Source organism: Symphodus melops, assembly GCF_947650265.1.
Source record: "Symphodus melops genome assembly, chromosome: 8".
Taxonomy (NCBI): Eukaryota; Metazoa; Chordata; class Actinopteri; order Labriformes; family Labridae; genus Symphodus; species Symphodus melops.
The window spans coordinates 3,925,019-3,949,377 of record NC_136698.1 but is presented as its reverse complement, the minus strand read 5'-3'; the positions used below and the strand labels follow the sequence as shown (position 1 = coordinate 3,949,377).

The window sequence follows — 24,359 nt, the reverse complement described above, 5'->3', positions numbered from 1 at the left end:
ACTCTTAGTTCTGTCACAAAGACTCAACATAAATCCATCATGAGCACAACATTTAGCAAAGTTACAGTGGCAAGAAAAGACTTTAGAGGCAGAAAATCTCATAATGAACAGCCAGCTCACGAAACTACAGAACAACGTTTACATATATCTTAATGTCCCAGTTACAACTCTTGGAAGCGATGAAATGATGAACAACTTGTGAAAAATCCTTTGTATGGCTTACTCAATTTACAATCTTAAACAAAGCACAGTCTTAGTTATCCTATGCTTAAAACACATTTAAAGTTTGGTACACTATCAGGAGGGGAATCTAAATGAATGTTTTTAATCTTTTATCTGTGTTTATACTATAAGCTTTTACAGCCTATTTTCAGTCTTCAAAGGGAGAGTCTGTGGCATCGGATGTATAACTGCCCCAAACAGTTCCTCTATACTCCCCAAGGAGTCACAATAACAGTTTTGAAACTTCCATGTTGCATTGTTCATACGCTGTCGAGCTGACATATAGAGCACTACATAATGTGTTCCTCTTGTTCTGCTCCTAATGGCTCACAGGCCGTATTTGAATTGGCTGTCATTACATCAGGTAATCACGATAGGGCTTACATTAAGCTGGCCTGGTCTGCAGCGATTAGATTTCCAAATGCCTTTCTCTGGAGCCTTGTGTTTTTAAAGTGGCCTGTTTATTGCAAGATGAGGTCAAAATGTAGGACAAAGGCATCAATCTCAAAGTGCTGAGAATGAGGAAAGCATTGGCTGTGCAGTTAATTTTTACTCCTCCGGTTCTTGTGGTTCTTTCTTTAAGACCAATTTCTTCTCTAACACACAATTTAATGTCAAGTGATACACTGTTTGAATAAAGGAAAGGGGATCTTTCATAAGATCCGACTATGTTAAAAATAACTTTTGTTTTCCCAGTCTGCCAGTTACAAAACTATCCTGCAGATGATACAAACTGAGGGAATCCAAATAATTGTTTACATTCACCATTTCTTAATTGATCAACAGGTGAAAAAACCACTGATACTAAAAATAGGAATGACATTGGGCACTATTCTAAGTTAAATACCAAAGCGTATCTGAGGAAAATATGGGAGCACCTTCGAGTGAATGTGCTTATGAGGAACCAAATTAAAATTATTGGGAAAAAAATATTTAAGCAAACATAGAGCTCTCATTAATGATTTGCTCTGAGAAGTGTGTGTGTGTGTGTGTGTGTGTGTGTGGGGGGGGGGGGGGGGGGGTAAAGCATTGAACTTATTTTAATTGGCTACTTCGGCCCAAAGGGAGACAAGTACCGACAACTAAGCATCTTTTATGCATTCCCAAAAAACCCTAGAGAAAAAACATTACGCTGCAGCAGAGAAAAGATTTCCTTTGTGAAAATCTTATCTCTTTAAAAGTAGGAATGCAATGAATGGGCACTTAAAGCTCACAACTTAAAGCCCATGCCATATCTCAAGTGCTAACATCAAACGTGTTTACACTGTAGCCTTAATTTCTTAGTCATAGATGAAGAAGGTACAGCTGAAACTTTATAGTATTTACCTTTAATGTTTATGTTTGCAACCCTGTTACTTAATATTATGGAATCTCAAATCCTGCTCACTATATCAGAAGATGCTGCAATCTGATCTTTGTTTAGTCTTTGAATGGTGTTAAACCAAAGCTAGAAAATAACTAGCCTTAAAGGTAGGGCTGGTAATTAAAAAAAAACAAAAAAAAACAAACTATGTTGTCTTTTGTCTTATTTAGTGGTTAGTAAACTCACAGCGTTAACTCATGCTTTGAGTGTGGACGCATGCACGTAAGAGGTAGAGAATGAGCAGGAAGGCATGATTGGATTATTAAATGGGTACCTCATGGCAGACGTTGGTTGAACATTTTACATCCTGACAACCGCTACAGATGACAGGTTTTCTTAGTTATTTTTTCTGAGCACATGAGTTATTCATTTCAGGACCTAAAGACAGTGTCAACTAAAATCTTTAAAAGGTTTATCTGGAGAAAGTTACCAACCCTGCCTTTAAACCGTATGCCTTGCTATAACAACATCAGTTTAGTCCCCTCCACTGTGGATGTGGACAAGCTCTGACAGGGTGTGTGAAGTTAACAAAGTTTAGATGTAGAGGCTCCACATGAGTCATCACACCCTTAACACTCTCAGTTTTTCTGGGGCTGCAGGCCCAAAGTGTTGAGGATGATGTGTGAGGCCATAAAAAACTGTTTGGTAACAGTCGGGATTAGATGACCGCACATTTGAACCGAGCAGTGCGGAGCAGAGGCTGGCTTATGTCCACAGGCTGCTTTGAATCCCCTCATCCATTTTTCTTCTTCTGGCTTTAAGTCAAGAAGAAGACATCACACTTCTATGGCTCATTGTACACAGAAGTGTTTGCCTGATGTAGGACCTTTGGATTTGAGCTAAAACGGAAACTGGAAATTATTTTATATAACAACAGAAATCCTCCACGTTAGCGTATTTGGGGTAATATACCCAGGCAACACTGTTATGAATGTGTCCTCCTTCAGCCAGATTTTTTTGAACAAAAAAGCGGAAAAAAGTGAACAAGAGCGGATCACTCAGCTTGTTATTTTTATATGTTCTGCAAACAATATATGGAATAATAATACATGAATAAACACAAAAAGGATGAGTAGTCAAAAAATTGCCAATCGAGACATCAGTAGCTAATTAGACCCATTTTCTTTTTCTAACCAGGTTAATTTCTGCTTTAAAAACAGGCCAGACTCAAGTGGACACACAACTAACTTCCGAATTGGCTGTCCATTATGCTTTTTCGACTTGATTCCAACTGGTTACTGGAACACAGTGAACTCGGATGTGATGTCATTCCCACCTGCGACATCCAGATCTGAACATAAATGGAACATACAATGATACTGCACCCCGCTGGGTGTAACAATGTTACATTTAGGTTTTTTAGCACAGCGGTTAAAAGTTGAATTTTCAGAGGTTTGAGCTCAGCTGATAAAGTTTGGCTGTTTCAGAGAATGCAGAGAGGTCAGTATTGTCTGTCAGTCATTCAAGGATTTCTAAAGCAAGTAGAATAATCCACTGATTGAAAAATACAAGCTCATTGTCAGACAGATGCAAAGGAAATCAGATTCCAGAGAACAAGTCATTAATATCATGTGAGGATGTGAAGGAAAAGAAAAAGTTCTGGACGAACATAAAAATACTGAAAAGATGTGACAGAACCTTTTGAAAGGCCTTCATCACCCCCATCCTTTCATTTTCTTTTATTGATTCCGACATCATTGCCAGCGAAGCAAACAAAGGGCCTCCCTGTCCGTGTGCCGTGGCCGCAGGAGAAAGCCTCAGGGATCTGCTCTTCAAAGAGACCTTCAGAACCCTAATCCGCTCCACCATGAAAGTTAGATGACGCTCACCACGGATGGTTGCAATTTTAATAATCATATCCTACTTAAGGCAAAATGAAGTCCAGAAACATCAATAGGCCAATGTCAGAAATGATCACGCTACTTGATCATTCCAGTGATGAGGTCTTTCCCTCTGAATCTCCCCTCCAATCCTCTGAGGATCCTTATTACAGAAAGAAAACACTGAAACACAGCTGAGGTTCAATTCATTTGGCTGCTTTAACAACACATTTAAAAAGGCGCCTGAGTAAGAAATACAGCTGATATTTGATGTATATCACCTCACACATTTAAGTGTTATCAGACATGCTCAATTTCATTTACTTGAACAGTTCCTTGGAGTATGTTCTGTGGTGTTGCTCCCCATGTGTGATATCTGGAACACAACAGCCCTGTCTGTTTCTATTGAAAAGTTTTGCAAAATCATACAGATGCCATTTCTGCAATCTGTAATTGTGGTGCACTCAGATAGTGTGCAGAAATAGGCAATCAAATTACTTATAATTATGTTTGTTGCAGTTTTGTAGACTTGCAGCTCTGGTTTGAGTCACAGCTTTGGCAGCTATTGCAACCTTCTGCTTTGTATCCGTGCACCCTCATAACTCTAGTATTTTTTAATTTACCTAAATAACATGGAACAGAGACACAACAGAGAGGTGGTGACATACAGTGTACAGTAATAAGGGAACTTTTAAAACCCCATGAACACAGAAGCTTGTTGGTCAAAATATTGACATTTAGACATCATATAATTTATAAAAGGTGGACGTAACTTCTTGGTTTGAAAAATGAAAGCAGTCGGAAGTGCTTTACATTTGAATTGAGTTTTTAGTGAGACGATGGAATCAGAATCATTAATCTGACACGCATCTGCACATTTACTATTGCTGTTTTCTCCATGATTACGAGTTTTTTCTTGTTGTTTTGTAGATTGTGACCTATTTATTTTTGCTTTCTTGAGATGACAACAATGTTTATGAGTTAATTCCAGCTGTCTTCCCAAACATTATTTTTGTCACGGCAAAACAAAACTTGTTTCCACTTATAATTCCAGGCTGCCATTGTATACACTCAAAAGACAAGTTACGTATGTTTCTATTTTTGTTTCACACTTCTGAAACTCTGAGGCTACAAGATAAACAACCAGAAATTACAACAGGGAAACAAAGTAAATAAAATGTTACAAAGCATGATTTTATAAGTTATTACGATGCCAAACCTTCAACCAGGATAGAGACATAAACCAATGTGTATCCAATCTGTCATTGAGACATGGAGACTCCTGGTTCCAAAAAACAAAGTTGCAAGGGCCAGAATTTAAAGTAACAAAGCCTGGGTTCACCCGTGTGTGACGTTGCAGCTGCATCCACTTCTTCTTCTTCCCACAAACGTGGAAACACCCTTATCTAATCTAAGAGTATACAGGAAGCTCGATTGTTTTAGCTCTAAGTTCTGGTTAGCAACATTTATCCAGGAGCGGAAGGGACGAAAGGTTTTGATTAGGAGTCCTTGATCCGCATCCTGGGCCTGACGAGGTGCAGGGATAATACCAGAGGTGAAGCCCGCTACAGCTCCTCTCAGATCTTCAATCAAAACTGATCCAGTCTAAAACAGTATTCATACAAGCTATTCCTGAGCTGTGTAACAGTTAAATCAAAACATACTTCAGAGAGGATGATATTTCCCTCTAATGAGCAGGTCCAGGTCACAATATGGGGGAACCGGAGATGCTAAATTGCTACCATTCTTCTCCTGTCGGTACAAGTGCTCTGTGTGTGCAGACACACATGCAGAGGCAACGTGTGTGTCAAAATCCAGAAGTGAGTTGAGTAAAATGAAACAAGGTGTGAGTTATGGAGAAGGAGGAGGTGAGTTGGGTTAATAACGCTTCATGGCTCTGGAGTTAATAACTGTGTTAATGTGTGTTGCAAGAATTTAGTCTGCAAGCATGAAATCTTATTATCTTCTCTTAAAACATTATTTGTCAGCTTTATCTGTAAAATATAATGCACTGCCAGGCGAGTCTACTTGGTACACTGACAAAAGGCCTGTTACACAGCCTTTGTATCAGAAGTGGACAATGGATCTTAATTTAAAAAGTGAGGCTCATGTGGAAGTCTGTTAAACATGCATTCTAGCTAATGGCCAGCAGACAGGGACTCCACTTGAAAAAGGATGAACGATTAAAGGAAACCAGATGAAAAAAGGACTTCATGATCTCCATTGCTAGTTTTTAAAATGTTTGCCATCTAGGGAAAAGCAATAGCCATTGTCTCAGTCATGTCCCCCATTGGCTCCTCTGAAGCAGACTTTTTAAGCTCTTTGATGGCAGTCATCATATTGGAAACACTGCCTTGACCCATAACCCAAGCTGGAACTGAGTCAGGCCGTCAGTTAGATCAGCCACACCATTCGATTTTTGAACCAGGCTGCTAAAATGTCTATTACTGTAAACACAGGCATTGATTAACACATTAGGTTGCTAACATCGCATCATTTTCATGACATAAATTATAAAAATGCTGGGTATGCTATAGGGCGTGGCTACATGTGGTTTACAAACCTGTGCCCTGTTACCAGGATGTTAGTTCTTAACAAACCAATGGATGAAATCATTATGACAATAGTTAATGAAGTGGATGCTATAAAAGCATTGCAAAGTGTCTGAGTCTGAAATAGTCTCTGAAAAAGCACAACTGCAGTTATGACACTGAATTCACAATCTCAATTCATTTTATTTCAGTCACTATTTATAAGGACAGAAATGCACACAAAAACAAAAAATAAAATGCACATGCAATGTCCTGCACATTTAGGCTACATTTAATCTCAATCTTAAACTCATTTTAAAACGCCACTGCGTTCACACTTCCTTTGTTGACCGCAGGATGGCGACACATGGCTAACCAGAGCCATGTGGCTCCGGTGGGCTGAAGTCCGTCCGGTGAAGTTTCAAGGAAGGATTGCGCTCAGTTGGAGAAAGAGACAGAGAGGGTAAAGTGCGCAGGGCTGCAGCGAGGAGGAAAGAGAAAGCAGGAGCGACACCTCTCTTTTTTTATTATTTTGTTTTGAGGGATTTTGGTGCATGAAGAAAGATACGCGTAAAACAGCACAAGGCAAGCACTGTCTGTACTTTGAGGCATTCAATTTGGAGGGGGCTCGAATTTACATTGCGAAGTGAAGTGGATGTGAAGAGCGAGAGAGCAAAAAGTTGTGACACAGAACCGGAGGAATGTATCCGACCTGGGCAGCGGCGAGCCTGCGTCTCTGGAGATGTCCAGCCCGCGCGCTCTGGATCTCCCTGCTCCTCCAAAGTGTGCTGGACCTGAGCGCGTCTGGTGAGTGTCAAAGCCTTCTCTCTGCTTGATGGTCATTCCCTTGTCCCGTTTTCTTCCCCACGCTGCTCTGCTGGCTTTGCTCACACTGCGATTCATCCCCAAACACGCGTGGATTGAGCGATGCAGTCTGTCAACCTTGACGAAAAGTCTTTCTTAGTACTTTTAAGTGTCTTTTTGGTGACTTTGTCGCACTTCCCTGACAATTTAAGTATTTCATTTCATGGTGATTTTGGGGTGCAGCTTTTAATATCACGCCACTCAAAATCACCCCATTAATGTCAACAAGCTGTTGTTCCAGACCTGTTTGGCATCATTCAGCCTCTTCTCTCATGTAAATGATCGTTGGTTTTCAGATTAAGGTCCCATTGTGATCCTGAAGCCTCTGCACGGGGAAAGACTTGACTCCATTGACAGACAATAGAGGGACCCTTAACTAGATCAGCTGGAGAGCTATTGTGCCACCAACCAACCAACCAACCCCCCCCCCCTTTTTTTAACCCGGATAAGAGGTGCTTAAAGTCTCAATCTAAAGGCAAATAAGAGAGTGTAAAATGAGGACAACTTTTGGAGAAATGGACTTGTCTGACTGTGGTCTGTTTGAAACAATGCTGCAATTAGTCTTAACTAACTTTTACAAAACAAAACCTGAAATATATCACCAGTTTATTTCTCTGTGGTTGAAAGTTGAGACTTTGTTTTCTGCTCTTACAAGTCTTTGCAACTCAACTACAATACGTTTCCACTGAAGCTGTGTGTGTGTGTGTGTGTGTGTGTGTGTGTGTGTGTGGTATCTTAAAGAAACAGCCTGATGGTGTTTGTAACTGGATTTTAGGCTGACTCATACAAGTGGTTGAGTTCAGTTTGAATTACATTTGAATTGTTTATGCGGCAGCTGGTGGAAAAGCAGTCTCCTCACTTCTGTCTTACTGCTCTTTTAGCGTTCAGAAAGTATGAAACAGGCCACCCCTCTCCCTTATGAGAAGTGATGAATTATCTCCGGATGGTTCTTGAGGGGTTGTTTGGATTATCTCTGTCCTCCTTAGATGCTTTTGGCTGATATTTACAACACAGATGTACGGTATATTCTGTGGGAAGTGTTAAACTGTCTGCAATGGAATTCCCTCTTCTCTATCACATTAAAACCACTTTTTACTGAGTGCAAGGGAAAATAACTTCAAATAACAGTTCATGATTCAGTAAAGAACTAAGCCTCATCGCCTCCTTTCCTCGTCAACGCACCAGTTGAGAAGCAAACTCTGCCTTGAAAGTGACATTTCATATGCTAATAATGTCACACATGGAGTAAAACTAATTCACTTTGACACTCCTGCTCCCCTCTGCAAACAAGAAATCTGCCGTTCAACTTAAAGAGCTGCTCTGTGGAATAACTTTTTATTCATATTCAAGTGATAGCAGCTTTAGTGGTGTGGTCAAGAAGATTAGAGGCATTGAGATGCTTGAAATGTGACCTCTTGTTCACCTCAAATGAAGCAGCCACAGGATACTTTTGGTCAATGATACCAGTGACTTGAATAATGGTCAAGAAGGGACAATGATGTGGTTTAACTATAATCAAATGCAAAGACACGAGTGTGGGAAGAGAATCAAATACTGTACATCTATGTACTGGGGAAACAGAGCAAGCATGACAAACCTTAAGGTGCAAATGTTTGTCTTTAACGTGCTACTGTCTGCCTCACTGGTCAGTTTACAAGTGTCTAGTCAGAGGACAAAGGTCAGAGGGCTGTCACTGTGGTTTACATGCCAGAATTTCCAGGATTTTCCCTCCTTAACAGGCTTTTCAAAAAAATGTATCAGCCTACCATGATAAACTTTCTGCATGCATTCTTGAATGTATTTTTAAGGACTTTTAAGTTGTTTTGTTACCAACAAGAAAAAAAGCCGAACAGCGTGAAATGGGGTATCAGCATGTACGCTAAACATAAAACTGATCTGTTATTTCCATTTAGCACCCTCCACCTCCTGAAACACTCTTTGTTTCTACTCTTATCCTTAGCTTCCATATTTTAAAGCAAATCAGCCACTTCTGTTTGATCACAGCAAAGAAGAACTTCTTGCGTCTATGAAGAACGTAACGTTAGCCAAAACTAGCAGAATGTCCGCGCAGCTAATCACACATTTCATTCATTTAAGCGTCATATTAATCTCTAAAATCAGCCTTGAAGAATAATCTATTACTTGTAAAACTAGCGTCTGCTGTTGGGACATTTTAAAATGACCAGATGAATACTTTGTCTCTATTTGCACTTCATTATTATTATTTGAGATTTTTTTAAATTCTAATTTTATTATATACTTTAATAGATACTCTAATAGAAATTCTGTTTTGCACTTGGTTGTTGTAGAGACATGCTTCTAACACACAGGCCTTAATCACACATATGCACATGCAGGACCTGTGTCAGAGTGTGGCGGCGGCCCCCGCCCCTCTTCCCCTGAGCTGGTGGGAGGTTTGGAGACCGTGCTCGAGAAGTGGTCTGGCATCTCGCCAGCTACCAGACCAACTTCCATATTTTGTTCTGCATCGGAACTTGAACCAGTGATGCTCCGATTCCCAACCTAAGTCCCCACAGACTGAGCTACTGCCGAGCCCAATTGAAATATTTAAAGGGGCTAACGCGCTCCAGTTATCGTTAGCGACAGCTCAACTCACGGTGAAACAAAGCCTTTAACAGAACGCCTGACAAACAAAGATTATAAGTTGAGACTGCTATTTGACGTTTATACTTAACCCTTTCTGTTTGTTCAGCTCTATGTACAAACTAGTCAACAATAAGTAGTGGAGATATCCATTAACCAGATAACCACTCAAAAGATGCCACAATGAAACATGTTGGCAGCAGCTCAGCATGCAGACCCTCACGTCCGTCAAACAACTCTCAAAGAAACTGCTTTCTGATTTGAAACTCTCTTCTTCATGAGTGACTTCTCGCGGGCAGCTCTTGATTAGTCACCCTCTGCCCATTTCTCAGCCTTTGCCCTTTAGCTCCACAGTAATAATTTGTTACTTCCCCCATGAAAACAAATGTTGTTTGAATGTTTTCTGACGTTATAAACCGTGCCTTGTTCCTAAACGGAGGACATTCACCCCTGAACTGTTTAGAGTTTCATTTAGCCTTTTAATAACACTCCGGTAGAACATAAATCAAGTTGGGTGGAACTGCCTCGGCGCACTTTTCAACATGACGCTCTGCCGACACTAAAGGCCCTTCAAGTCTGGAAAAAGACTCTCAGTCTTGCAGGCTACGAGTGCGTTGGAGCCTTTTATTCTCTCTCCCGTCTTCTGAGATATCTATCTGTAGGTTATATTTATTAATAAGACTCGCATTAAGGGAGCTGTTTCAAGGAGGCGAAAGAGACGTCAAAGTTTATGGTAGAAAAGTCTTTATACATCCTTGTAACATTGCAAATGCACCACTCCCTCTTTTCATCATCGCTATAATTTCTCCTTTATGTGTGTGCGTGATTCAGTGCTTTATACTTAATCCAGATGCTCTGGAAAATGTTGGCCTCCACAGTGCGCTTGCTGTAGTGCTGTGTCTCTTTCAGATAGATCACTTCGCTGTGTTTAAAACTCAACTCCTACTCAGCACGGTGAACGCAACACTAACTGCAAGCCCGGTGCATCCCTTAAAGCTTTCTGCAGACATTGAAGAATGTTGCAGGAACTCTTATGTGTGAAACAGATGTATGGTCTCCTTTTCTGGGAACATAGATGGGGTTGTTTTTTTTTTTTTTTTTTTTTTTTTTGTAATTTTGACTCCGTTTTGAGCGTGTGAAATGTCGAAAAAAAAAGTCATGAATGTTAATTTCATCAGCACGTAGCCATAAATCACATTCTCCGACTCTGTTTTATGTCCCTGATTTAAAACGTTGGTGTGTTAACCACGCCGTGCACTCGCAATTACCCACTTCCCTCTTGTTATGATGAAGCACATGTGTTTGCCGTGGCTTACTGCTGCCATAGGGCGAAACTGTTTGGAGAATATTGTGTGCTAATTGTTTAACTGATGTATGGCTGGCGGGCAATTAGTTTTAAGTCATATAAAAGTATCAGGGTATCAAATAGCTGAGTACCAGTGTTTTTATTAGTTTCTTTAGCAAGTTCACGACTTAATTTGTGATTAAGAGTGGGCCTGCAGAAGGATACGTATCATGAAGTTAAAGAATGACCTATTATTATTCTGGTATTTGGACTTACACGAATAGTTTCAGTATATCAATTTTTTTCACAAAGACGAGATTGAAAGGTTTTTTTTTTAAAAAGGTATAATTCTTTTATGTAAATTCTTAAATAACAATGTGAACCAGCTCTTTCCTCTGTTCTCGTATTTGTATTTGAATGATATAAGCAGAAAGTGCCCTCTGCTGGTTCAAAATGGCATTACCTATTTTTGTCACATTGATTCAAATTGTCCATATTTTTCTAGATTTTTAAGTGTATGAAAAGTTACATCCCTAGTTGTTGATCAAACACAGCTGCTTAACAAAATATGAACTACCCAAGAAAATATGGTTTGTTTATTGTTTAGCGGTTGTATAGCTCGATGGAAATGTGTTTAAAAGATGTGTTGACAATCAGTCAACTATTGTGGTTTAAAGTAGGAGTGCCAAAATACTCTTCTTTTATTTCTAGCGTTTCTGTAAACTATGTTGTCATCATTTGTCTTTTTGTGTTTTTTTGTCCTTCAGCTATTTTTTGCAAAAGTATGTTGTTTGTGAAAAGGTTACTGCATTACAAATTCATTGACAAAATATGGAGTGCACAAATGTTTGTGTGCTTTTTGTTTAACAGAGATCCAGCTAGTTGGTGGGTTTTATTTAAAGACTTTATATCGTACCAGGATATCAAAAACCTGAAGGCCAGTGCTTCTTTTTCAGATACTGTTCACAAGTTGTCATCACTTAGTTGTTGTGGTTGATCTTTCCTACCTTAGTGAGCACTATAGATGGGAAGTTTCCTTATGATGTGCGGTGCCAGTAAAAGGCACAGTTGTTTTCCATTGAGTTGCTGTCGGGAATGTCCTGATAATATGTCGTCAATGCTTGGTTGACAGAGGAATTTTTGGAAGCAGAGCCCAATTTCGGTTTCCTCTACTCCTTCTCCTGCCTCTGCCAAGTCAGGGAAAACTCCATTCCATGAAAGGTATGGAGTGTAAATTTCCTGCATTTTGCGTAATATTGGCAGGAAAATGCTCTGATTTCCACAAACCGGGCTCTGTGGAGCGTGCTTGTTTTTTATGCGGTCGCAGTCCCTCAGAGAGAGGCAGCGTTTAATCAAAGGCTAAACTCGGTTCACTCAGATCCTCGCTGGAGACGTTTGATAAAGTTTCTGCCACTAGAAGCTGAAGCCGAGCGTGAAAACCCCTTTCCTGCAATCTTGTGTCTGCACAGGAGGTCAGCTTGTTATAAAAGAAACCTCTGCAGGATTCAGGGCAGCCTGGAATCAACAAAAGAAATGAAAAAAAAAGTGTAGGTGGTTAAACTTCAATTATTTGAACAGAGGCGGAGTCTGGAGTAAGCATAGAAATCATTTTCATCAATGTACTGCAGCACTCATTTCTGTGTATGACATATCAATTTAGTCAAATTACGTTTGCCCCTTTCTATCCATTGACCTGCTCTGTGCTTCCTACTGCAAATTAAAAAACCTTCTGTACTCTCTATTCAACACTCTCCATGTTGATTTCTTTTGACTGCTGTCTGGAAGACAAATTACTCCCGCCACATAAAAAATGTCTCTGCTGTACTTCTACACACGCCATACAATGAGTCCTTTGCTGCAGTTGTAAGGCAAGCTTGTAAGTGTGAGAGTGTGCTGATGACAAAGTGACACTTTAATGAGTCTAATGGAATAAGCCACACATAGTGCATATCAATTTCCCATATGGACCTGGCAAAGTTTACACTGAGGACTGCAGGGAATAGCACGGGCTTAAAGAGCTCTACATTTCATCGGGACCACTCCTCTTTACACTTTTATCAAATTACTCCCTCACTAGCATCCTCCGTGGTTAGTGAGAGATCACGCTACAGTTCATTTAATAGGGCGTAGGATAAAACACGGTTTTTAAATTCCTCTATATGTGTCAGAGTAAATCTTTTTACACCCTGTTTGCATTGCATTAAGGACCCCAGACCCCAGACCCCCCCCCCCCCACACACACACACACACTGTACCCTCAATTAGGTCTTTGTACAACACCAAACTTCTCCCGAGGTACCAAATCCCTCAACTGTTAGGGGCTTCTGCGTCTAAAATATTGGAGTTACGTTCCAAAAAAAATGTTTTATCATCTGAGAGATCTTTGTTCTTCATCATGTTTTTTGGCAACTTCCTGTAACTCAGCGTCAGCAAAGTATTCAGGCAAAGTTATTATCAATGAGACAAAAAAAACAAACAGTTAGTATCATGTCGATGCTACAACATTCTTCTTTGTTACCTGGGCAGCAGGTCCCACCTTATCTCGTATATGATTGGCTGCCTGCAGTAGCAGCCTCAGCGCCTTGCTGTGAACATCACAGGCTAAGATGTTCCCCTAGACGTGCACAGAGTGCTCAGTTCCAGCTCAGTTTATACTTGAGCTTGACGACACAGACATGGACTCAGACCTGAGGGCTGATTTCCCTTTTTAGTGACTTGGATTCAAACACTGGTGTAAGCTCAGATTGAGAAGAATAAGCAGGTACTTTTCGGGGCTTATAAATGATCGGTCTTGATTGTTTGACAGGCGTGCTGATACCTCACTCCTCATTCCTGATACTGGTGGCGATATCCTGACAACTCGACGTTTTATCCATTCAAGTTAAATGAATGCTTTTTATTCAAAAAGTTTAAACTCAATCAAACCATAAAAATAAAACGAGTAGTACACGCAGATGTGGGGTTTTTTTCTGCCTGCAAGAGGGTCACAGAACCCCTCAGTAACCCACCACGGTCTGCATGACATGAAAACTTCTTGGCGCTCTACTTATCTGGCTGGCATAAGACGAATGTTGGAACTCCCCCCTTTTTTATTTTTGCTATGCGTCTTACTTTCTTGGCTGTATTCTGCCTCTCACTCTCCTATCTCTCTCTCTCTCTCTCTCTCTCTCTCTCACACACACACACACACACACTCCATCCCTTTCTGGCTGTTCATTTTGGCCATGAAGTGTCTCCTCCACTTGGCCCTTCTTGCCTGACTTCCTGACATGCTGCTCTTGGCCGCTCCTCGTGTGTTTACTCAACAATAACTGAGAGTCGGGTGGCTCCACACCAGCCCTAGTTTGTAACCACCCATACAAGCCTCTGAGTAACGCATTTTCAGGATTTACAGTCTGTGATTTGAAAAGAGACATCTTTATTTGATGTCGGATGAGGCCGAAACTCTGGCTCATTCATTCCAGATATCGGATGATTATGGAGAGGATGTTTAATCAGAATTTGGCTTTCTCGATATCCGCCTTGATATGTCTTTTATGTTTGCTGTTTCGTTCACGTGGTGCTGTGGTTTCCATTGGACCATCAGCTCCTCTGAGAAAAGTGTATACACTTATCACTCTGCAGTTATTAATAGAACTTCATCACATTTATGTTTTTCACAGTTGTGCGTTTCCAAAATGATTCTTGGCAGCGCCGTGGTTTCAATCTCTCTTTTTCTTTGTTTCCGGCTTTCTTTCTTTTCTCTGCCTCCAACACGCTGATGTAATGTGAATAACACATTTCTTCTGCAGTGCTGTGGAAAGTGGAAAAGTGCTCTGAGTACAAACTCCTCTCTGCTCCTGAAATTATTTAACCAAAGATATTTGGACTGCAGGAAATCACATTTTATGGAGCTTTGGATGATTTGTGTTCATTTTAAATTGAAGCCCTTTGATTGGGTTTTTTCTTTAAGCATTCAAATCTGACTGATACAGGATGTTTGAGGCCAATTTCCAAAACCATTGCAGAGGGAAACATAGCAGACTTAGCAGTACATCGGCTGTTGTATGAAAAAGTTTTAGTGCTTAACACTATCAGCCACTTCTTGTTCAATCTTAATTGCTTGGTTCTGATTTGTGTTATTTAAAAAATGTGCACCTTTATTTTGTAGTAGTGTATAAATAGTGTTGGATTGACTTCTCTGGGCTTAGAGCTGATTGTTGGTTCCTTGTATTTGCGTATCCTACATGGAGATCAGTGTAAGGCCGCCTTTGTCCTTCATTGCATTGTAATTACAATCAGTAGCTCTGGAGACTATAATCCTGGTGTAGCCTGACGTTTAGGAACTCTGTCTTTTGAACGAGTTCCTGCGAATGGGTTTTAGTTCAGCTTCTTTAGCTTGCAGTCCAACAAGTCTGCTGTGGCCGACAAATACATTTGTGTATCTGCTAAAATAAGACAGAACAGGTTGTAATCATCAAAGCCGTCCGTATTTCCTGATGTTTCACAAACAGAACAAATCAATCAAATCCAAAGTCATGCTGCTGAATAAATAGACTGTTTGATTCATCAACGGTCCAGCGGGGTAACTTCTTAACCATCATGCAGGTTTTTCATCCTGTAAAAGAGGAAGCAGTTAGAAGTCAGCTGTGAGTCTTAAAAACAAGATTAGGAATTCATTGTCGTTCCAAAGTATTAAAAAATAAGAAAAGCTTTTATATTTATGCATTTTCCACCAGAGCAATCCTCTCCTATCAGCCACAGAAAGGACAGGGTAGTGGGTAGCTTTGTTTAAATGCAAAATAGTGCACATTTAGATGTAGCCCTTGGTCCTTAAAGTGCTTCCAAACAGTGCATTTATACGAGTGTGTACATGGCTTTGGTTTGTTAGTTCAACTGAAGGCCTTTATCACAATGTTGTCAAAGCAAACCCTCCTCTTTAACCAGCAGCGAATGTTTGCTCAACCACTTGACACACAAAAGACTGAAGAGGAGAGGCTGTGGAGCGGAGGCTCAGCACTGATGACCAGGAGAGCTCCAGCTCCGTCAACAGCCTGACAAGTTCTTCCAGCTACTGATGATGCCATGACATTATCCATCGATCTTCAAGACACTTCATAACAGGGCACTATATAATCTATAATGTCCTTGGGAGATTATTTTTTTTTAACGTGATGCTAATGACAGTGTGGATAGGTGAGTTTTAGGAGTGGATACAATTCGATGACTGGAAAAACGACGGTGAACTTTGAGTTGGCTTTCACCCAGCGACGCAGAGTTGGCTTGCTTTCTGTTGGACAGACGGGTGGAGTCCAGTGGGCACGCACTTCTGGGGGCAATGAACCGAGGAGGAGGGGCTCAGTTTGAATCTTTTGTTTACAAGTTGCTGTGATTTTTTTGACTGACTCTTCTTTTTAAAATGCGTCCATAAAATCACGCTTCATCGAAACTGAAAATAAACCAGATTTGATGTTTTTTCCAGTAGAATAGTTCATTGAGGTTCTTGTGCTATCAAGGATTTGAAAATCCGAAAAGACATTATTCTACATGAACTTCAAACTTCATTCCTATTGCAGGGTTCAGAAGGCTCCTCCTACCATAGGAACAAGTCAGTGTGGACACGACTTAATATGCTCGCAGTATTCTCTAAAAACAGTTTTTATTGGCATGTCCAGCCGGGTCATAAACCATGACAATGATGTTCAGGGACCAAACCCAGAAACTGTAAATGAAACCATGACTTAGCACGGATAGAAAAAGCACAAAAGACCATGAGAAATTGGACTTAAATGGAAAATCCCTTCTATCCATTCTAATCCTGTGTTGACCACACTGACCGAGGAATCTGGAGTTAAAGGGCTCACTGGCTGTAATTCTGAAGCACCGTGAGTTAAGTGCCCGTCTGCTGAACCGCTGCTGGCCAGTCATCGGCCTCATTCTGAGAGGTAAACGTTGCCCTTTGTGTGGCATTAAAAGCCCCATAATTGTCACATAAATCACAGTTTAAAATAAAAATCAATAACCAGCAGAGTCCTCTGGTGAACACTTAGCATTTCCCAAAACCCCAATTTAAGGCTGGAAAAGAGCCCCGTTTTTTGTTCCAGAACCAAAATATGGGAATATGAGAGTCTGCATATTATGTTATTTTCGATCATTCTTCATTGGCATGACCTTAGAGTTTTCTTCACAGTCTTTGGGAAAAGCTGGTAGCGTATACCAACACAGTCACTCGCAGCCTCTTAGATCCATTTTGGCTTAAAGGACCGACCATGCAGGAGCCTGGTTAAAGACAAACTTATTGACTTCTGTGCAAATCTCCAGATTGTGGGTCTGTTTTTAATGGAGACAAGAGAGTTGAAATATCAGGCCAGGTTGAAGGACACAGTCTGTCCAGATGTGTTAACCAGAGGCTCGTAGAGTCGCTGTTTGATGTCTGAGCAGCTGGTGGTAAATCTGCAGGAGAGGTAGAAGAAGGGTACGGAAATGTCCTCGAGAAGGAATCTGTCAACGTGTTACTGTGACAAAATACATCAAGTTCTTCACTGAGGCAGAAGTGATAAAGTAACGACCTTGACGTGTACTCTCAGTCCAAATGTAAAAGTAGCCCTCTGGAGGACATTACTAACAGCTGTTTCTGTGCAAAGCTAACTGAACCTTTCGTCATATTTGGAAGACCATTTGAACTTCCAATCATTTTAAACACAAGAACAATACACAGAAAATAGATATGATACACTTTGCCCGGACATCCAAATCAGTCGAGTAAAGTGTGCTTTGTTGGATTCTTTGAAATCTGCTCCAACAACGTCTGCTTCACTTTCACCCAAGTTTGTGCAAGTTCACAATTCAGTCATTCATGAGACATTTCCTTCCCGTGCTCAATTGTCGTCTATTTTTGCTTTGTTGGGCCTTTCACATCGTTTTCATCACGTTTTAATGCACAAATGAATAGAAATGCTAAGGAACCCCCGCTGACATAAGTTCCCCTCAAACACATTTAGGCTCCATCACTGTGGCTTTACTATAATGTTACAGACTACAGAGAACAAATATTTGTGTTGTACCGATACCAGTATGAAATGCTCACATTTACCTTAAATGCAGGAATGGGAATGTCTTTCAAAGTAATGATCTGTATAAAGTTCATGGTGTGAAAGTCAAAAGCTTCTGACAAAGACAAAGGGACATGTAAAGTTCTGACACATGGCGTCTGTACACAAGTGTTTGTGTTTCTGTAACTTTAAGACCTTTGTAACGTTTCTTCCTTTTCTGGGGCAAACAGAAAAAAGATGATGGTGAGTGTTGAGGGGGAAATTGAGTTTTCCCCTTAAAGCAGCCCCTCTCTCTGTTTTTTCACATTTTCACTTTTCGCAGTTATTTAATTTCCCGGTTAGATGTTTATCAAAGCTGACACTGACTTGGACCCAGCCTGGGTTTAAGTTTACCTACTGTACGAGTGTGGTTGTGTCCTGCATGCCGACGGTCCTCTCACACCTCTCTCTCGTTTCCTTGTCTCTCTTTATATCTGTCTCGGGCTTCCCCCTCTCCCCCTCTCTTTCTCTTAAGGAGCATAGATTTCAGCAGGGCAGGAAATGAAACTGCATTGCCCTGCGACTCCCAGCAGGAGAGGGGGACCCTGGGAGGGGAAGAGGAAGAGGTTCGTGGAGTTAATACTAGGTTGTTGTTTTTTTTTTTTTTCAAGAAAGGGATGAAAAGATTGATGGTGAGGATGTGAGTGATGACTGGGATGGACCTGGTTCAGCGAAGAGAAAGCTGAGAGAGAAAGGAAGGATATTGAGATGTTGAATTGTTTTCACAGAGAAAGTTTGACTGACTGCAGGCTTAAATTAACTCCCAGCAAGTCGCATCAATCAAAACATGGAGACACTGGACTGAAAAGCAAACTAGATGAAATAAACAGAAAGTGAGCTCCATTGAAGACATTTACAGTGTATCCCTGTTTAAGTGTAATTCACAAAAAAACTAGACAGTTTGAACCCATCAGTGGCAATGTGTCATCTTCAACAATACGTTTTTAGTAAATAAGGTTTCACAGCAGTAAAACGGATTTTAAAAACATTTCCAGTGCAGGAAACTTCCCAAAGGATAAAGGAGTTTTGGTGTAAGACCTCCTGCAGACTGCGATTTTTGCAATCTCATAAGCTTATTGCAATCCACACTGGGAGATGTAATAATGTTTGGTACGATATGCATGCACAATGAGGCACAATGTGAATGGCAGGCTGTGAGGCGAGTCAATGTGTAGCTTCATCAGGGTCACATGATGGAGCTGCGCTTGCCATGCTGGACAGCCAGAGTGGTGTTTATGTGCGTGAATCCATTTTACACTCTGGCCCCTCTGTGGTCGCGCTGATTCATTTCATGCTGCATTTCTATTGGTTGGGAAGTTAGCGAATATTGTAGATGCGTACACTTCAGGAGATGATCGTCCTAAATCTCTGAGATTGGAAGATATTTGGCAACCTCAAGGCAAGACCTTGAGGTCGGTCATCTTTGATCCTGTCTTGCAGTGCGACGCAGGAAAACTTACGTCTCGGCACAAGTCAGCACATTTCTTCCAGGGTACATCTCATGTCCTGGAGACTTTGTTTTTCTTTGTTTTAACCTCCCAAATGGAGCCTTTTCTTTTGGATTGCACTTCACAAAAATATTGGGACTTTGGGGTGAACCTTGCAGCGCTGATTGGTGGATTATTGGTTTCACTTTTTTGTCATTGCAGTAGAGTAATTGGCCTTATCTAAAGGTCAGAGACCTCAGTGGAAACATAAAACCATGGGTTGTGAGGAGCCTTTCCTACAGGGTACTTTTGACTGGGTCAAACATCCTGTAGTCAACAATGAGTTTAACCCACACCGTGATGTTTATCCTAAACTTAACCCAAGAGTATGTTTGTCCTAACCTAGCTCAATAATCCACTTCATGTCAACTTCGACAGACAATAATTTGGGGTTCAGGAGATCCTCCAAAAGCAAGCCATGAAAGAGCGAAAAAAACACTGGGGATAAAAAAGGTCAGGTTTAAAAAATGACTTTCATAACGGTTTATCTGAACCGTGTTTTTATTGAGTCGATTTTATGTCCGAAACATTTAACAATTGACATAAGCCCAAAGTGACGCCTAAATACTTTTCTTTTGTCCAAGAAACTGTCGGAGTGGTTCTAAAAGCCAAAGAAAAGAAACGATTCGCCACATTTAAGAAGCTGGAATAAGCAACGTCTGATTGAATAATCACAGAAACAAGTCATAGACTGTTATAATAGATGAAAATAGTTTTCTTTGGCTAGCTCCGGTGATTAATCATTCCAGCTTCCATCAACTGTTCACCGTCTGACTGAAGGGGCTCTAACTGAAAAAGAACGAGTGGCCCCACTATCTTTGACGACTCCTGACCTTCTTCCCTCCATCACAAGTCAATGATCTTGTCCTCAGAGGGGTCTCAATAAGAGGCTTAGGGCCACGTGAGCCCGCTGCCTGTTTGTTTAACCTCGGCGCGGTCGCTTCAGCTGCGCTAAGCTCTGCACACAAGAACTTCCGAGCCCGCCACTTCTCTCTCCGTGGTTCATTTTCATGATGTAGCAGCTGCAAACGTAAGTGCAAACACTCCGGATTATAATAAAGTTAAAGTTCTTATTCTTGAATGTAATGTTGACTGTGAAAAGTCAAAACCACGTCAGCACTTGTGCTCGCAAAAATGGCAACATTTTCAGGATTAGAATTTGGAAATATTGAGCAACACATTCAGGCCACTTTGTAACTGAACGTCTTCCCAGCGTTTCTCTTCGCCACAAGACTCTCCAACGCAACATAAACCTGTTGTGTCATTGCACCAATAATTGCACTAAAGGACGGGTGGCAGAGCTTCAGCGTGTTTCCAGACGTTTCGCCACAGCTCAGCTGCCCTTGAACAGAGTATTTATTGAGCTTCTCATTGAGATGAACAACTGTTTATACCGCTGCATGCATTGTGTAATGATGTTTCGCAACGAGGCGGAGGCCCGTTTCTGTGCACGTGTACAGCGTGCAGGGTTCTGCTGCATGTAATGACCCTCTCTGCTACGTACACTGTGGCTTATTATTCCTGCCATGCTCTGTTTGAGCCGCTGCTGATAATACGGAGCGCATCACATCGCGGTGGCTGTGATTCATGATCGTTTGAGAACAGTTTAAACACTCAGACCAAAGTTTCCCCGGCTGGTACCGCTTCTGACACTTTCTCCTACGTTTCCTGAGTTTGTCTCTGACTCTGCTCCTAAGTCCACTTGTGCTTTTGAATCGTCTCCAGATCAAGAGGATCTGTTTTAGAAATGGTTTGTATCCTGAGTCATTCTTGTCGTATCCTGAAGCTTGTTCTGTTTTATTGCTTGTTCTTCACTTGTGTGCGTTTGACCCTCTGTCCCCATCGGCCCTCTTTTTGCACCCCAGGCTTAGAAGTCCATCACTTAGTTAATTTAGATTTGATTTAACTGCGACCAGCTGGCTGACTTGACCTCAGCTCATGATGTTCCCAAGAAACTCAGATTTTTGTCTTGTTTAAATGTTTGATGTGTGAAAAAACGTGACACTCTCTCAACTGTTTCGCTCCCAGGTCAGAAACAAACGTGTGACCACGAAAAAACAGCAGATCAACAACAAGTCACACTCCTCTTTGACTTGTTGTGCAAAACAAAGTTCTTTGTCATTTATAGTAAAGAAGGATTGTTTTTAACATCTATTGATTTGTTAACATTTTAGTTATTAATTGATTATTTCTGTTTATTATATTAAAGAGTTCTGAATTAATCGATTAATCGTCAAGATGATAATATCAACCCCAAGCCCAAGATGACTCCTTGAAATATTCTTTTGTCCCCAAACCCGACAGTGTTCAGTTTACTCGTATTGGGAAGACTGTAACATTCATGTTTGAGGAGCAGGACTCAGAGAACAGTTACTTTGTGGTTGGATTCAGATCCGGCTCAGTAACACTGACGGACTCTGTAACATCTACACGTGTGTTTCTTCTGTGAGCCTCGACTGGATTTATTTGTTGTGGTTCTGCATTGTTTAGTTAGAGAAAAATGTGGGGGGAAAAAACTGCACAGCTTGTCTGACAATGAGTGGAAAACATGGGAATAGAAAACGTGGTAGGAAAAACACAGTTTGATGGAGTGATGGAAGTTTGAAGTGCAAAAAAAAAAGTGACGCTCTATAAGGAGGGAAATACAAACATCCTGTTTATCACACTAAACCGCTTATCTTCAATTTCCAGAAACAACCTGTGAAGGATCTGATCATTTGATGCTTTTTGGTTCCGCTTGTAAAAAGGATGATATGCAGATATCTTACTGTCCATTGAGCCTTTAGACACAGAACGGGACAGAGCTCCCGAGCATGTCTTTGTGTGAGGAACAACGTCTGTTGCCTCTGAGGTTACGTAAGAGAAGGACAATTTTCCTGCCCACTGCCCTCCATGTTTAATTGGCACAAATAACCCATTGCTAATGAGTGTGCTGGAAGCTTGTTAAACACATTTAGGAAGTGGCAGCAGCCCTCTCTGGATGAGTTACATCACTCTGTGGTTTAGACGAGGTACCGGCAGTGACAGCCTTTCATGTTTACGTCGGCTGCACGGTAATAAAAGTGAAAGAAGAACAGTAGTTAGGCCGGCCTCAGACAGTCGAAGGGAAGCGTTTTACTGCAGGTCACACAGCAGATAGCTGCCTGCATGTTTGCCCTCCGTCTGTGCTTACACTGTAGTGCAGCCGGAGCGGGATTGGTGGTATGCATTTGAAATGTGCACGCCCCATGTCCCAGTGTTGGTGGTCCTGGAAAGCAACCAAGATCGCCCGGCTGGTTCTGTAATGTGAAAGCAATTAGCAGCCAGCGGTTTTACACAGTTTTACTCTGAGATGTGTGCAGGAACAAAGGGAAATGTAGGTCAGCGGTAAGCCATAGGTGCACGCTTGGCCCTTCACTTTTCTACCTCTTCTTACCACGTGTGGTCATTTCAAAGTGGGGAAAATGCTGTTGAATATATTTTTCCCTGAATACAACACGAGGTTGAAAGTAACAGATTTCATATTTCATGTTGTTTATCCGTTTCCTTCCGACTTTTAAGTTCAACCCTGTTACATTTAAACACAAACATCCGTACTTTTCACTTCTAACATCTACAAAGCAGGTCTGCTGCTGAAGCATGATGCATTTAGAGGGAATTATCGATCGTGTATTTTGTACTATTGTGCCTATCCAGTTTCAACATAAATTCACGTAACAAAAGCACATGGAAAAAGTCAAACGATCATTTGGAAAAGTCGTGACACACCACAGACGAAAAGGAAAAAAAACAAACCCATGACAACAAAAGCAGAAGGATTTGAAACATGAAGATGAGCGAGAGGTGTCTGGAGCAAAGTGAGTGTTCATTGTTTTTCTGTCCTCAGGATGACGTTAGATCAGTTCAACTTCAATAATCTTCCAACCATAATGTGATGTTAAGTCGGCTTTGCACACAAACAGCTGGTCATTTTTGCATCATCTAACTAAAGCAACATGACTCTGTGTCCTATTATCTGTTTAAAAGTCCAATAGATATCATGTATTTGATTAGTAATTAATCTTCGGCGTGTTTTTCTAGTCCTTTTGACATGTAGTAAAATGATTTTTTTTTTGCGTCTTTGAAAGGTCGATGATGAAATTCCTGACATAAATGGGTTTATATTGAGTTTAAACCCAGATTTATTCAGCTCCCTGTAGACCCCTTTGAAGTCTTCACCCTCCGTTTACTTCACCTGACATTCATTTTAATGAGACGGACATTTCCCCCAGATACAAATCGGCCTCCGACTTTTGCTGGAATTCAGAAAACTCTGTACCACACATAAATCTGTGAGTTGTCCCTGTGTGGGAGTTTGTGTGTGTGCATGTGTGTTTACAGTGTGTGAGCAGGGTGCGTGCCCTCTGTCACATCTGGCAGCCTGTGGGTTTTTTTTTTTTTCATGAACTGCTAAATGAGGGGAAAAATACTCCCAGCTGCCTTCAGGAAAGCTCACCTGGTGCAGAGCCGTCTGGGTTCTTTGTTTCGCACACTTTCTGTTTGCTCCGAAACTCCAAACATGCACATCATCTACACAACAACACACACACATACAAACAAACGCTTTTGTCTTCAAGCAGCCTATTGTGTTTTCAATTTTCTCTGATACTCTTACATTTCCAACCAGAACATTGAGGCTTTATTTAAACCTGGCTGGGCATGTGAAACCATGAAAACATGCAAATGTGACCTGGCTTGAATAAACTCTAAAAGCCCCTAAAAACCCAAATCCTCTGTGGCCTTCTTATATGATTTAGAGTTTGTATACATAACAATAAGTGTCTTAAAATGTTAAACAGAGGTATGATCCATCACCGACTATGGTCATTGTAGTTTATTCAAACTTACTTGATAAATTAGATGCATGTAGTGACTTTGAGGTTTTTTTAAGTGGAGATTATGCAAAAGAGGAACAAGCTGTTTCATCAAGCTCGCTCTTTAAATGGAGCAGCACGATATTCAGCCAGTCTCACAGATCCTCAGGTATGTACTCTTTTAATAACAGACAAACGCAGAACAGACTCAAAGTTTGAACATGAGGACACTGACAGTCACCGAAGCAAAGTTTGCTAACTGCTCACACATCATAACGTTT

At 41.0% G+C, this 24,359-nt stretch overlaps 2 protein-coding genes across 2 annotated transcripts in view; both read left to right on the top strand.

Moving 5' to 3' along the window:
• Positions 1 to 24,359, top strand: part of alg6 (ALG6 alpha-1,3-glucosyltransferase) — a 175,569-nt gene that overhangs the window by 61,993 nt on the left and 89,217 nt on the right. The gene's annotated exons all lie outside the window — the stretch shown is intronic.
• ror1 (receptor tyrosine kinase-like orphan receptor 1) overlaps positions 6,294 to 24,359 on the top strand; it is a 127,140-nt gene continuing 109,074 nt past the window's right edge. Inside the window, exon 1 of the mRNA XM_079351431.1 lies at positions 6,294 to 6,743. Coding sequence (XP_079207557.1) covers positions 6,638 to 6,743 — 106 coding nt within the window. The 5' untranslated portion in view covers positions 6,294 to 6,637. The remainder of the gene's footprint in view (positions 6,744 to 24,359) is intronic.